This window comes from Haliotis cracherodii, unplaced genomic scaffold (genome assembly GCF_022045235.1).
Source record: "Haliotis cracherodii isolate W230 unplaced genomic scaffold, xgHalCrac1.p SCAF_16, whole genome shotgun sequence".
In the NCBI taxonomy this organism is placed as follows: domain Eukaryota; kingdom Metazoa; phylum Mollusca; class Gastropoda; order Lepetellida; family Haliotidae; genus Haliotis; species Haliotis cracherodii.
Window position 1 is genome coordinate 24,105,733 of NW_027266271.1, and position 14,122 is coordinate 24,119,854.

General features: G+C 41.1%; 1 protein-coding gene across 2 annotated transcripts; it reads left to right on the plus strand.

Annotated features, from left to right (window-relative positions):
- The first annotated feature begins 2,274 nt into the window (after window positions 1-2,274).
- On the plus strand, window positions 2,275-13,644 carry LOC139463965 (serine-rich adhesin for platelets-like). Of its 2 annotated transcripts, XM_071245435.1 has the most exons (3): window positions 2,275-2,371; window positions 3,795-3,869; window positions 9,292-13,644. In XM_071245435.1, the coding sequence occupies exon 3, from the start codon at window positions 9,389-9,391 to the stop codon at window positions 13,043-13,045; it is 3,657 nt and encodes a 1,218-aa protein (XP_071101536.1). In that variant the 5' UTR covers window positions 2,275-2,371; window positions 3,795-3,869; window positions 9,292-9,388; the 3' UTR covers window positions 13,046-13,644. The 2 variants fall into 2 exon arrangements, with proteins under 2 accessions (XP_071101536.1, XP_071101537.1); XM_071245436.1 differs by lacking the exon at window positions 3,795-3,869 and having other exon boundaries at window positions 2,276-2,371.
- Window positions 13,645-14,122: the final 478 nt, after the last annotated feature.

The following is a 14,122-nucleotide window of genomic DNA, read 5'->3' on the forward strand; positions in this document are numbered from 1 at the left end:
GTTGGTGTGATGAAGTAAGACGAGTTCTATGAATGAACAACTTCTTTATTACAATAAGTGCGACGTTTCGGTGTAGATCCTAACACCTTTATCAAGCAAGTGATGGATAGTGCTAAACAACATAGGTATATATACTTATTTACATAAAGTTTATACAGTAAATTGATTGATGGACACAGAGAGCTGATTAAGATAACTGGAAGCCAGTGGATGACCAATGAACACAGAGTCAACAAGCAGACTGATAGAGATGATGGAAGAAAGTCGCACTTATTGTAATAAAGAAGTTGTTCATCCATAGAACTCGTCTTACTTTACGATATTTTCACTCGAAATATTAAACCTGAGCCAGGAACAACAGTGGTTGACAACAACGAGCTACGACGTTGGGTCGAGGACGCCCGGTGACGCATTATGTCCATCCGATCCTCATTAGTAGGCACTTACAACGTACATTGTGTTCCCCCGATCCTCATTAGTGGGCACTTACAACATACATTGTATTCCCCCGATCCTCATTAGTAGGCACCTACAACGGACATTGTGTCCTCCCGATCCTCATTAGTGGGCACTTACAACGTGCATTGTGTTTTTGAACGAAACACCCAGGGGGGAATTAAAAAACAAACATTCCTGCTGTGTAACTTGCCCTGTAAATAATCGTGTTTGGTTGCAAGTGGACGACCGCATGAGCAACGAAGACACATCCCCGTCCGTGACACCTTCGTAACTCATGAGTATCATTGCTGCCACCAGTATGCAAGAATCTTTACCCCAAATTCCAAATCCCCACACACACACACATTCTCACAATACTAATTACATGCCAGTTGAAATATTTATATTGACAAAAATACACCTCCATGTACCCCGCAATCCCCATGGATAATCACGTCATCAATATGATTAAGATTATGTCTTAATTATCGCTACCGCTAAACAAAGATCTGAGGACATCCCGTTAGGGGTCACGTCAGAATGACCTTTCATTCGACCAATCAGAGCGTCGTTAAACAAATCAAGAAAGTGACAGTCGGAATGTGTTTTCTAATTGTGCAATAACGAAGAGGATAACATGGGCTATTTCGAATGGCAGTTACGGCCTGTACGATTGATTCCGTCAAAATAATCACCTTTCTCTCGCTTCAGTGAGATAAACAGCTGAACGGAAGAGACGTTGTATTGTACATGAGAACCACGGCCATACAATCTGGACCATATATTTGACATTCCAGGACGTTCTTCTGTTCAGTTTTCAAACATATTTTTCAAGCATGGTCTGAAATGGGAGTCCACAGTTTGAAACTAGTGCCGAAAATCCGAGAAAGCTGCTTTCTGATTGGCTAATGTGGGCTTCTTGTTTTTCATTTCATTGGTCGGTCAAAGTTCGCGAAAGGTCGTTCTGACGTGACCCGTTATGGCATGTCCTCAGATCTTTGTTATCGGTAGCGAGAACTAAGACCTGATTTTAATGAAATTGACCGTTTTCTTCCAGTTGTAGAGGCGGTCGACTAGCCTAGCGGTAGAAGACCCGGGTCCGATTCCCCACGTGGATACAATGTGTGAAGCCCATTTCTGGTGTCCCACACCGTGATAATGCTGAAATATTGCTACAGGCGGCGTAAAACCATACTCACTCACTCTTCCAGTTGTATCACGGCGTGTCAGCTTGATGTAGGAGGAAGGCCCGTGGTGATGCAGGTCTTAGAGGTTAACCACTTTGGTGAAACCCACGAACATGTGTTTGACACTGACTAACCTAGAAACATAGTCAGGGCGAACCGGGATTCGAACCCACGGTCATAGGTTTCTGGCTTTGCCAAAGGGACGCAACTGTGAACAGCGAATTGCGGAGTCATTGACGGCGGCGTTCAGATCGGCCTCCCTTGCCCCCTGCTAAAATCGGCCAGAGGTCATATACGGTTTCTGTATCAGTATCAGCTGATGTCCGTTACTTGGTATGCTGACTGCCACACCTCTATTACTAAACGTCAACCACCTCAAAAGTGAAGCGTTTGAAATGTGTCTGGAGTATGTCTGCACCTGCATGATAGCCCGACAGCCAATATGCAGTTGAAAATAGCGTTTAACGGAACAGCGTTTAAATAGGACAGTCTCAACCAAGCATCCGAGATTTTATCTCCAGCTCAGCGCTAGACGGTTCTCATTGAGGGTACATACAGGCATATTGTAACGTGCGCACCACACGAGCGGCGCTCGCGAGGAAAGGTGAAAGGTCGTGTTGCATCTGCTGCCAACACTCGGGTTCTATATATAGCAGCAGTATGTCTGCCTGTACTTGGGCTCCGATGACAGGGGAGGCTTGGCAGAACAGGGCCAAATTCCTCGCAGGAAAAGATTTCGCTGAATGGTAAGGCATATATTTTACGTTATCTGTTAGTTAAGGTCATCCATTGCGTACTGGTCAGTCGGCCATTCTGCAGGTAAGCTTGCGCCGATTCTGGGGAACTATGTTTTGTGTTTAACGTCGCTGACCGTATTCGTCCGAACACTGAGAGTGCCGTGCATAAGCGGAGGAGATAATGTAAGTAATGGCGGACGATGAGGGGCTGCTTGTTTGTGCAAGCTGTTCACGTGAGGTCGTTTAATTCATCTATTTATCTACCGAGTCACGATATCCACGCAAACTTATAGTCACCCTAAATGTATGTAACTTGTAAACGTTGTATATCCTGTGTGATGTATATCAATTTGTTTTGTAACATGAAGTATGCCTATATTTACCAGAAAGTATGATTTACCTTGAACTATTTATAAGTCAGGCTGTTTTTTATGTATTGCACATGGACGATACTCTTGCTCCCGTAGGCCTATATCGCGAACTTGTTGACATCAGCATGGGGTTTATGTAACTTTAACTAGGATGTATGTATATATATATGCTAGATGTGGCATAAGTAACATGTATTAATAGGCAATAAGCAAATTACATACTTACAAACCTGCAGTACTTACACAGTAGATATTATCAAGCAGAGAGAAAGCAGCTTGAACACAAGTATTGGTATCTAGAATATATCTAGAATGGAAAACCAAATCATGCAAAAGAATTCTGAATGTTTTGCAAAAATATTACAAGCAATCGTTGTCGTAAAAGAAAGACGCACATAAGTTCAAGGGTTAGTTCCCTTTACAAGAAGGGGAGATAACGCTAACTTTGAGATTTTATGCTGGTCACTAGATCACTCTTCGGGACATGGACTTGGTATACCCACACTATCATTAGTTGATTGTAAAAAGTGTAAGCACAATAGCCTCAAGTCAATCCAAAGAACACAGCGCTAAAAGATGCCATCACCATCAGATTTGGCTGGATATACAACCTATACTGACGGCCAAAGCCGTTTGCACTTTGAACCTTCTCAGTAGGCAAAAGATAAAGTAAGGTTGTTTAGATTTCACACGACGGAACAGGTTACATGGACATATCATACTGACACCAGTTTTCATACCGTTATGTCAATTGCTCTACAAGGTCAGTAATAAAAACGTCGATCGATGAAAGGCCTTATCCTGTTTACGTTATCCTTGACCTTAAGCGAACGTCCTGCCCGCCACCGATTAACCGTAATTGTTTATACAGTTATTGTCAGCTTCCTGACTGGTATATAAGCCAGGTCAATCGAGTTACCGTTCGACAAATTTATTTCAGGATGTTTTTTTAAAAGTTTTTTTTTGTACTTGATAATTTGATCCCTGCGCATGTCGAAATTTAATGTATGTGACTAACCGAAAGGATATTCTAAAAATGTATCTAATATGTATAATTTCAGATGTGATCCGTTTGTTTTTGCAATAATGGCGTATGATATCGACATCAGTGAACGGAAGTTGCGTCGCAACGTTATGTAAGTATTAACGTCTTAATGCAAATATAAAACGTCAACGCCAGAGTATGATACGTCTCGATTATCCGCCGAAACAGTATCCACTAGGCGCAGAAGATTTGTGAAAACTATATGAATGGACAATTGAAAATCAGTGATAACACCAGGTGTTCGCGAAAAGTGTGACGTCATGAGTTAACTCATACTGTCTAAAATATATATATATATATAAATAGATAACAATCACGCTTTATTCGATAGTGTTTTCGATGTTCAAGTTCAATATTGATAGTGAACTATTACTCTGCTGATATTTAATGGTAGTCGTTAACCAAACTGTATCGTTTCCCTATTAATCTTTAAAGCTGTGTATGTATTTAGCACGTTAACGAATAACATTTCTAGCGTTTACAAAAACACACACTTTATATCAAATTGTAGTTAGATTTTATTACTGATCATGAATTTTCAATGAATGATTGAGAAGTAGGACAACCCTGAACGCTGACTAGTACATACACAATTGTAAGCAATATGTATATCTGAATATATTGCGAAATGTTAACTCATTTACTGGCGAAAGTCAAACTAATTGTTTTTCTTGTATATAAATATTTTTGGGTATGACGGATGTTTTCGGAAATATCACAGATGACTTTCTTCACTTTAGTTTTCTAAGCTGCCGGGCTAAATATAAAACAAACAAAAAATGGTCTTTCGATGGTGATGCATTTGATTATTATTATATTATGATTTATATATCGACTGTTTTCAGCCTAGTAACGTTTTAATAACGTTTGCAATTTTTGGTCAAATCCAGTTTTTAAGTATACTTTTTTGATCGGCAGTTTAGAATAAGGGCGTATTACGTGTCTGTTTGACCTAATCGCGAGGTTCCCTGTAATCCTGTCTGAGAACTATAAAGGGAAGTATGTCATAATTAGTTAAGATTCCGTTCACTTCCAAGACAGTGTATGATGTTGCATAACTGCCATGCCGTAAGAGACCACAACAACATGTGCTAGGAAGACACCGATAGGTAACCTGCAGACACACGTCTCTGAGTGTGTTTTTATGACGTAGGTAGCGGGTATATTCCTATGTTTTGTACACTTACTCCCTGCCAAACCTGTCAGTTATCTGTGAAGTTATCATGTTTTCTTGAAGCTTCATGGTGAATTAACAAGTACTTGGAAGCAGTGTGTTCCCAGCCAAAACCACATTTTCTACGATCTGCGCCAGGGAATCCCATATTTCTGCTTCTCATACCCTTGTGTATAATGTCATCCAGCTGGTTGGCAGTGCATTGCTATGACAGCGTGACACCATTGTTGCATCGCTGTACTTCTTGGCAGGGGCAGTATGTGTTGTACTATTGAGGTCTCACTGTTGTCAGGGGCAGTATGTGTTGTACTATTGAGGTCACACTGTTGTCAGGGGCAGTATGTGTTGTACTATTGAGGTCACACTGTTGTCAGGGGGAGTATGTGTTGTACTATTGAGGTCACACTGTTGTCAGGGGCAGTATGTGTTTTACTATTGAGGTCACACTGTTGTCAGGGGCAGTATGTGTTGTACTATTGAGGTCACACTGTTGTCAGGGGCAGTATGTGTTGTACTATTGAGGTCACACTGTTGTCAGGGTGAGTATGTGTTGTACTATTGAGGTCACACTGTTGTCAGGGGCAGTATGTGTTGTACTATTGAGGTCACACTGTTGTCAGGGGCAGTATGTGTTGTACTATTGAGGTCACACTGTTGTCAGGGGGAGTATGTGTTGTACTATTGAGGTCACACTGTTGTCAGGGGCAGTATGTGTTTTACTATTGAGGTCACACTGTTGTCAGGGGCAGTATGTGTTGTACTATTGAGGTCACACTGTTGTCAGGGTGAGTATGTGTTGTACTTCTGACGTCACCCTGTTTTCAGGGATCGTCTGTGTTGTTCTTCTGACATTCTTGTCGGTGATCGTTTGTGTTGTTCTTCTGACATTGTTGTCGGGATCGTCTCTGTTGTTCTTCTGACATTGTTGTCAGGGATCGTCTGTGTTGTACTACTGAGGTCACATTGTTGTAAGGGGTAGCAGATCTTGCACCACTAGCGACTGTTTTTTATATTTTTATTTATTTTACTGAGTACATATTGACATATTTTGATAGAATCTTATATTGTAAGCGGTATCAGCCCATGTTGGTGTGCTTGTACTGTGGGGATATCAATGACAAACATTATTCTTAAGATTGGCATCAGTCTGTTTGAAGAGTGACATGCACCATGTTATCTGAACGAACAATGTAAGACATTATTTCCTACATTTGACAGAAAAGGATGTGATAAATATGATATTCATACCGTTTCTGAATACTATTTTCATACCAAGTATCAATTGGCATAGTGTTAATATCACCACCGTCAGTTCTATTGAAAGATCAACTGTTTCATTAAAGTTTACTTTGTTTGGAGTGAGTGAGTGAGTTGGGTTTAACGCCGCTTTTAACACTATTCCAGTCATATCACGGCGTGTCAGCTTAATGTGGGAGGAAAGCGCCAAGTGATGCAGGTCTTAGACGTTTACCACTTCGGTGAAACCAACAAGCACGGGTATGGTGTTGACAAACCTAGAAAAATAATCGGGGCGAACCGGGATTCGAACCCACAACCATAGGTTTCTGGCGTGCCCACGGGACGCAACTCTGCACAGCGAATTGCGGCGCCTTAGATGACTGGGCCACCCGCACCCATACTTTGTCTGAGCTGCATACATCGTGAGTTGATGAAAGTTTCACTCGCGTTGTCCAGTGTTGTACAGTACAAGAAGCCAGTGATTGGACAAAAGAAAGTATACATCCATGTTTGATGGTGGCTTAAAATAATACACACAAAAACGGTTCTTCGATGGTGATGTTTTTGACGCGGGTATCATAGTTCTATGATTGTTGGGCAAATCGAATTTAAATTACCCTTTCTTTTGCCTGGCAGTTTAGTAAATATCAGAAAAGTCTACATGATGTTGCGTTAAGATAAGCTGAGATAGTCGTTTCGTCCGAATTAATCAACAATTCATTAGCTGATGTAAACACAAACATGAAGGAACTGTTAACATTATCAGTACACAAGGTGAGGAAGAAACCTGATACATGTGTAACACGTACATACATTAAAAAAAGCAGTGAATTTACCATGACATTGTGCATGTAGCGGTTTTATCGGCGACTCGCACACTACTTGTTATTTATCCTCCAACACTGAAATGTCAGATACGTGGTACGTCTCGAAGGATATGTCGGTAACGGTGGAATACTGGATCGCTATCGTATGGCCGCGGGTTAATGGGCGTAACAGCGGAAGGAGAAACGCAGTTGCTTGAGCTCAGGCCCATGAATACCTGATTGTTTTCCACTTGATGATGCACTGGCAGAACGTACTGGTTAACACTGGTTTGATAAACACACTTGTGGCTTACCGCTACGTGTACACGAGTTATATTCTGTTTTACACCGATAATAGGTTAGGTTGTAACACATAATGCACGGTATTGGTATTTTGTATTGCCCGCTTGTAAATCTGTGTATAGTTTAAGGAATAGTGTCACTTTTTCAGAGTAGAAGGTATAATACACCTATTAAACACCTATTGATATAACAAATGTTATATTTCGGATAACACTTTCTTAGTAAAGTACAGATTCTAGTACTTATTTGGGTTGAGTCCTGTCCGGGATTCGAACCCACACTTGCCAGAGTCAGGCACCTAATCGCCAGCACACAAAGTCAGCATCTAACCCACTCAGCCACCGAGGCTTCCACAAAAATGAAAGTCCGACAACTGGTAGTCTAGATAACGTACTTTGAGTACCCCTTTCAGTACTAGAATCTGTACTTTACTAAGAAAGTGTTATTCCAAATATTACATTTGTTACATTTGACCACTTTCTAAATGGCATTGTGTATTCGTACCTATTGATATGTTGTATCTGTAGATGTGGATAAAACATGCACTGATTTTACACTAATGGTTATCATTCACGGTTTTTGCAATTATTGCATACGGCAGAATATTTTGACAACACGTAATATGTCTTTGAAAGGCATTTAGAAATGACACACATAGGGAAGAGAATTTATGGATGTCAACCTCAGGGGATGAAGGAGTAAGTATATGTTCCGAAACGTTCATTGTGTTTATCACAAAAAAGAAGTTGGCTTCAATAATTTCTCTTCCTTAACACGATAATATATTTGTTCCACACGCGATGTAGGCGTCTTTGTTGATAAACTCAAGCTTGTAAAAACGTGGCTTCATAAACACTAGCTATTTATAATTACGCATGGTTTAATAAACAGGTGTCCTACACCAGCCTCATATTTGCTGTTGACTGGGTATACACTGATGTAATAAACACGCTTTATACTCTCCTGTTTACTGTTTTACAACGGTGGTACAATTTACAATTTGGACGGAATTTAGTTTGGCTGCATACTGCTGCAGTGAATGTGTTTAAGTCTTCCTATAAAAATACCTGGGTAGTTTTGGATAACTGCACTGCCATTGATATATTGAAATAGTCAGTTTTAGAGGAATAATGTATCAGGTATCGGCTCCTGAAATGTTAACTTAATGTATGTGGAATACAATATAAATATACAAAACAATTACTCAGATCCAAAATTGTTACATACCACTTTTAACAAATATTTGATATACGCCAACCATTGACCATGATTTTATAAGCAGAGGTTTGTTAATCAGAGACACGGTAGATTTTGCTACATCGTATTTAGAATTCATACGAATCTAAAAGGCTAGTTCAGTCATTACTAGCTGTGGAAATGTGTTTAAGAAATTGTATCCTGACCCATGTCTCTGCAGCAATACCGTATGGGCTGGTCATGTTCCTTCATCCATGGACGATTAGTTCAGAACACCAACTCTTACACATGAAGTGATGCAATTTAGACAATTCAACCAATGCAGTCAGAGTGTCGTTATTGATTGTGTGTGTGTGTGTATGTGTGTGTGTGCGTGCGTGCGTGCGTGCGTGTGCGTGTGCGTGAGCGTGTGTGTGTGGAAATATTACGAATCTAAAATATCATCATTGTTCAGACATTCATCATTTTTTATTCATACCTCAGTTAGTATATTTGCATTCTTTTCTGAAATATGACGAAATAAACGCGCTATCTTTGGTACACAATGGTACATTGACGGATTAGAGAATGTCTGTTTTGTATTTCTTTTTTTGCCTTTCTTAAGCGTTTGTCCTTTAGAAATCATCCAATTTGCAGTGCCAAAATGAACAGTTTTATTTGTAATGACTTTTTAATGATTTTCTAAATATATTTTTGATAAATCATAATTAAACATTCCCTCCTTAACAAAGATGTCTCTAAATATTATGTACATTACATGTGAGTTACAATAAGCGTATTTTTGTTGTTTTCAGGATCTGAATTTGGCCCTGTTTTCTCCAAGACGAAACCTTTCATCATGGCGCATGTGCTTCAACTTCTGCCCAGGGAAAAGTGGAGCAAAACAAGCTTATGAGTGACGAGAGTGACGACAGCGTCGACACTGTCATTTCCGCGCTTGATTCCCGCCTTTTGCAGTCCCTATCTGCTTCCGACTCTCTGTCTCCCGAAGACATCCTCCCAGAGACTCCCACTTCTGACAGTGGAACGACTGAGCAATTAGACACCATGGGTAACCGTCATGGTGGAGATAAGAAGAAGAAGAAAGAAGAAGAGAAGCAACCAGAGAAACCTGACGACAAACCCAAGCGAAAAGGGAAGAAGTCCAAAGGTAAATCAAAGAGACATTCACAACATATTGAAGGAGAGGGTTCTTCAGGGCATAGTCCAGGTGCCTGCGCCTCTCCTTCTAGTTCAAGTTCAAAATCCAAATCTAAGAGACCCGATGTTTTGGCCGACTTGGGAACCCAGTCTCCCGGATCACCTCTAGGAAGTCCAGGAAGTTCCCAAGGTACATGGTCATATGATGACGAATCGGATGTGAGTACAGTTGGGTACAGTACTCCTCTTTTATCAACTCCTCAAGTTCAACGATGTGTTTTACCCAAACAGCCACCAATCCAAACCTCTACTGAGAGGTTGGAGGAACTTGGTCGGTCAATTGAAAGGACTATCATAGATAATTTGTCGGACAGACCTCCAGGGGAAGAAGGCGCTGCTGCTGCTTCTCCGCCATCGGCAACGTCTACAACTGAAAGCAAAGGAAAAAGAAACGTGAAGAAAAAGAGGGCACTGGGCCAGGCTGTACTGGACAGTGACAGTTTCACTCTACCACTTCAGGATGTCAAACCTGAAAAGGCAGCTACGACCTCACCTCAGACAAAGAAGCTAATTGTTGGCAGCGATAAAATATCTCTCCGTGCTTCTCAGGAATGTCCTGTGTCACCATGGCTGCGGGATGATGACACGCCTCTCGACGAGGAGCAGATGGATGAAATGTTTATCAGCTGTATTGATTTGTCTTACAACCTCGCTGACATTTGTTCTGAAAAAGAATTTACTGAATATGGCTCCCTTGAATCAAGAAAGCAATCAAAAGCTGAGTCATCTCGATCAAAAGAAACATCACTGTCACCACGAATTGCCAGGAAAACTGTTCAATCGAACTCTTCCCCCTTACCAAAACGAGTCGTACCGAAGATAAAAGCAGCCGATTCAAGGGACACTCCCCCAAAATCTGATTCGTCTACTTCCACTCTTGCAGAAGTTGGATTTGATACTCGAGAAGAGGCTAGCAAATTGGATTGTCTGGAGTCTACAGATGTTTCTGGAAGGGGCACAGACATGCCAAGCCAAAGCACTATTGTTGAAGCTGATATACATGAACATTCTCAAGCCACATCAGTGACAGCTTCATGTGTTGTTAACAGCGAATCAGGTGCTAAGCCTAAAGACGCACAAATAACAAAGAAATCTGGAAAATCGAAAAAGAAGTCGAAAAAGAAAAAGAATAGAGACAATGAAAAAAGTGTAGAAAAACGTGAAACAGACATTCCTTTAAATAAAGATATTTCCGACTCAACAGGAGTAAGTTCTGGAGATAAGGGAAATACAGATTCCCTTTCTGAAAGCCCAGAACATACAACAACCACTGTGAATGATAATTTAGAAGGAAGTGCAGAAATCAATATTTCAAAAGCAGCAGACAACAGTGACACAAAGCAGTCAGTGATAGACACTGTTCTCGACAATACATCTAACAGTCCTGAGAAAACATTGACAGATGATGTGAAAAATCCTGAACCTTTATTGGACATTTCTAAATATACCATCACAAGAAAGGACGAACAAGTTCAAGATACATGTAGTGATATAGAGGTTGTGAATGAAGAGATTTCTGACAAATCAAACAACATACTTCCAGAGGGTGCAGTTTCTGATGTTACTTCTGACGTTTTGAAATCAATCTCAGAAAGTAAACAAACAAATCAGATTGAAAACGCCCAGCCTACAAAAGAGACCAGTGGCAGTGTAACAAGCGACGGTAAGGTTGTTGAAACCAAACAGGAAGCACCTACACAGAGTGATCAAGCGGGCGAAAACCTTTCTCCTCCAGAGCCTGCATCACCTAAACATGTCCCTCCCCCAAGTCCCTCTGCGATGGATGCGCTTGCAGAGGTAGATGAGGAGGACGAAGAGGCACTGGACTCATTGGAACAAACAACACAACTAAATGAGGTCCAACTGTTTGGTGAAACAGTTTTTAAGCGACTGTCAAGTCTTGTGGAAAGTCAAAGTCAAGATGAAGACTTAGATGACAGATTCAAAGATTTCTCAGATAGTGTTGACCTTGACGAAGCAGATTCTAGACCCGTGAATTTAGGATCCATGGGTCTTGTTGGTGATGATATGGACGAATCTATAGAAACAAAGACGCCGGAGATGTCCCTTGAGCGTGAGGTGAGACTGGAGACAAGTCCGCCCAAAGAAATTGTTGATGAAATGCTTGTACCTGCCACAGTGACAGTTGTTGAGAGGACAGTTGTATCTGTACCTGCTGAGACTATTGAGGATGTTTCACCGATTTCCATGAAGAAAGGTGAAGAATCATATACAGAAGACAAAGATGGGTATATTGTTGATGATGGTACCTTAAAAGCAAAGAAGAAGAGGAAATCAAGCAAAAAGAAGGGTGGGAAAGATAAAAGCAAATCTAAAAGGGATAAACAAGGGAATGTGGTGAGGAAACCTGAAATACCTGTTGAGTTGAAACAAGTTGAAAACACCCATGATTCATCAGCAAGGACTAAATCTGACGAAACGACAAGTGTTAGTGAGACGGATGAATCAGAAAAAGAGAACAGTCCGCCCAAGAGGGAATCTCAGCAAATTCAAGATGTTATTGAAGCATATGGACTTGAAAATATCGTTGGTGTGAGTGTAGAAACGTTGTCCGATGACCAAGATGTGACATTAGTTGAGGACGACTCTATAAAGCAGAGTGACTATCTCATGGTGCGACCTCAATATGAGAGTGATGATGACTCTGAGGACAGTTGTGATAGCAGATCAAGATCTTCAGGAGATCCAAGCACATCCAACTTAGAGCTATCCTCTCGGCGTATTCCCGAAATCGAGGAGACATTCAGTGAGCTCTTATCTGTGAAGCATATTCTTGAGGACTTGGAAGACAGGACCCCTACCGAAGAAAAGCTACCTTCTTTTGTAAGCTCGGAAGGACTGAGGTCGCCACCGGATTACTTAAATGGTCGGCGATCGAGGATGTCCCCAGCTATCACTGACCGGACAGAATCTGACCTTGACATATCCGAACAAAGAGATGACATCAGCACAGACAGCATGTACGCCGACGACGAAGATGACGGTGCAAGTGAGGTGTTATTCAGTCGGAGCTACAGTGAACCGGATGGCAACGAAGTCGTCGTCAGCTGCACCTTCTACAACACACAACACAACAACAACACCAACGACAGTGACGACTTTTGGGAAGACTACACCACAGCGGATGAGAGTTTTAAGCAAATCGAGATCTCAGCAGACGCAGCGTCGTCGACCTTCCAGAATGCACGGAAACAGATGCACGACATCCATCAACATCTACAGGACCTGCGACGTCAAATGGAACATCTACAGGAGGAAGTGGAACACGCCACCTTAACGCCCGAGTATTCTATGGACTCCGAGGATAAGAGACCCATCACAGAATGACTCTGTGGTGATATCAATGGTTGTCATTTGAAATATTTAGGACATTTGAAAGAATAATATTAACACATATTCATTGTCAATGCTGATAAAGGTTCATATGAGTCAACGTGATTCATGTCGAAAGTTATGTCACATGATTGGTACGATTAATGCCTGACAAATAGACAAGGGTTGTATCAATACTATTTTGATTATAGAAATTGACAATCATTGAGTTGAGTCTCGGTTTCATTCCTGCGGAGGACGTTTAAGTATACAGTGAACCTCGTTAGTACGGACCTCGTTTATTCGAAATCACTGCCTTCCGTATGATTACCGTCGACACACAAAGTGACATACTCCAAACGCATGGTGTGTTACTTTGGACGTTTCATTGGAAATGATGCGGTCCGAGTTCACAGAATATCACTGTACTGAAGAAAGTGATATTACTTTAAAGATACCACAGACATAACTTACCCGGAAACTCGTAAATACAAGTATTGAGACAATCACTACTCGCCCACAAGGCTGCGAGGTGTTTTTTAAACATTAGGTGAGAAATTGTGAACAGTTATGGTCACAAGTTACCAAGAGTTAAAGTGTTATATTTTGAAATTCCCGTTTTCCTGTTCAACTTTATAGATTTATGACTACATTATTCCCGTTAATTCATCACAGGACTTGCGTTCCTATCACAGCATAGTCCATTGAAGAGTTCTAACCCATTTGACGACGCATTCAACAAGCTACAATTCCTAACGTAACAAAACTATTTGAAATTGTAGGTTACCATGGCAACACAATCAACGCAGTGGCTATTCCTTCATTCAGCCAGGCTGGCCTGGAAATCGCTCATGCAATTTACTTCTACATGCATTTATTCTGAATTACCACAAGCAGCCATGATATAAATACTTTAACGAAATTGATGGATAAGGTTATAATTTTAAATACTTGCTGTAAAACAAATTTCAGAAAAATACGTGAAGTCGATAACAACATCAGGTATGGCGAATACACGGAAGCGTGCACTGCGTCACACGCCACAGCAGACCCCCTTTCAGTGGAAATGGAGTCTTCCATCGCGTGCGGAAC

What these genes read in the sequence shown, in the direction of transcription:
- LOC139463965 (XM_071245435.1), top strand. Translation starts at nt 9,389, where the DNA reads ATGAGTGACGAGAGTGACGACAGCGTCGACACTGTCATTTCCGCGCTT.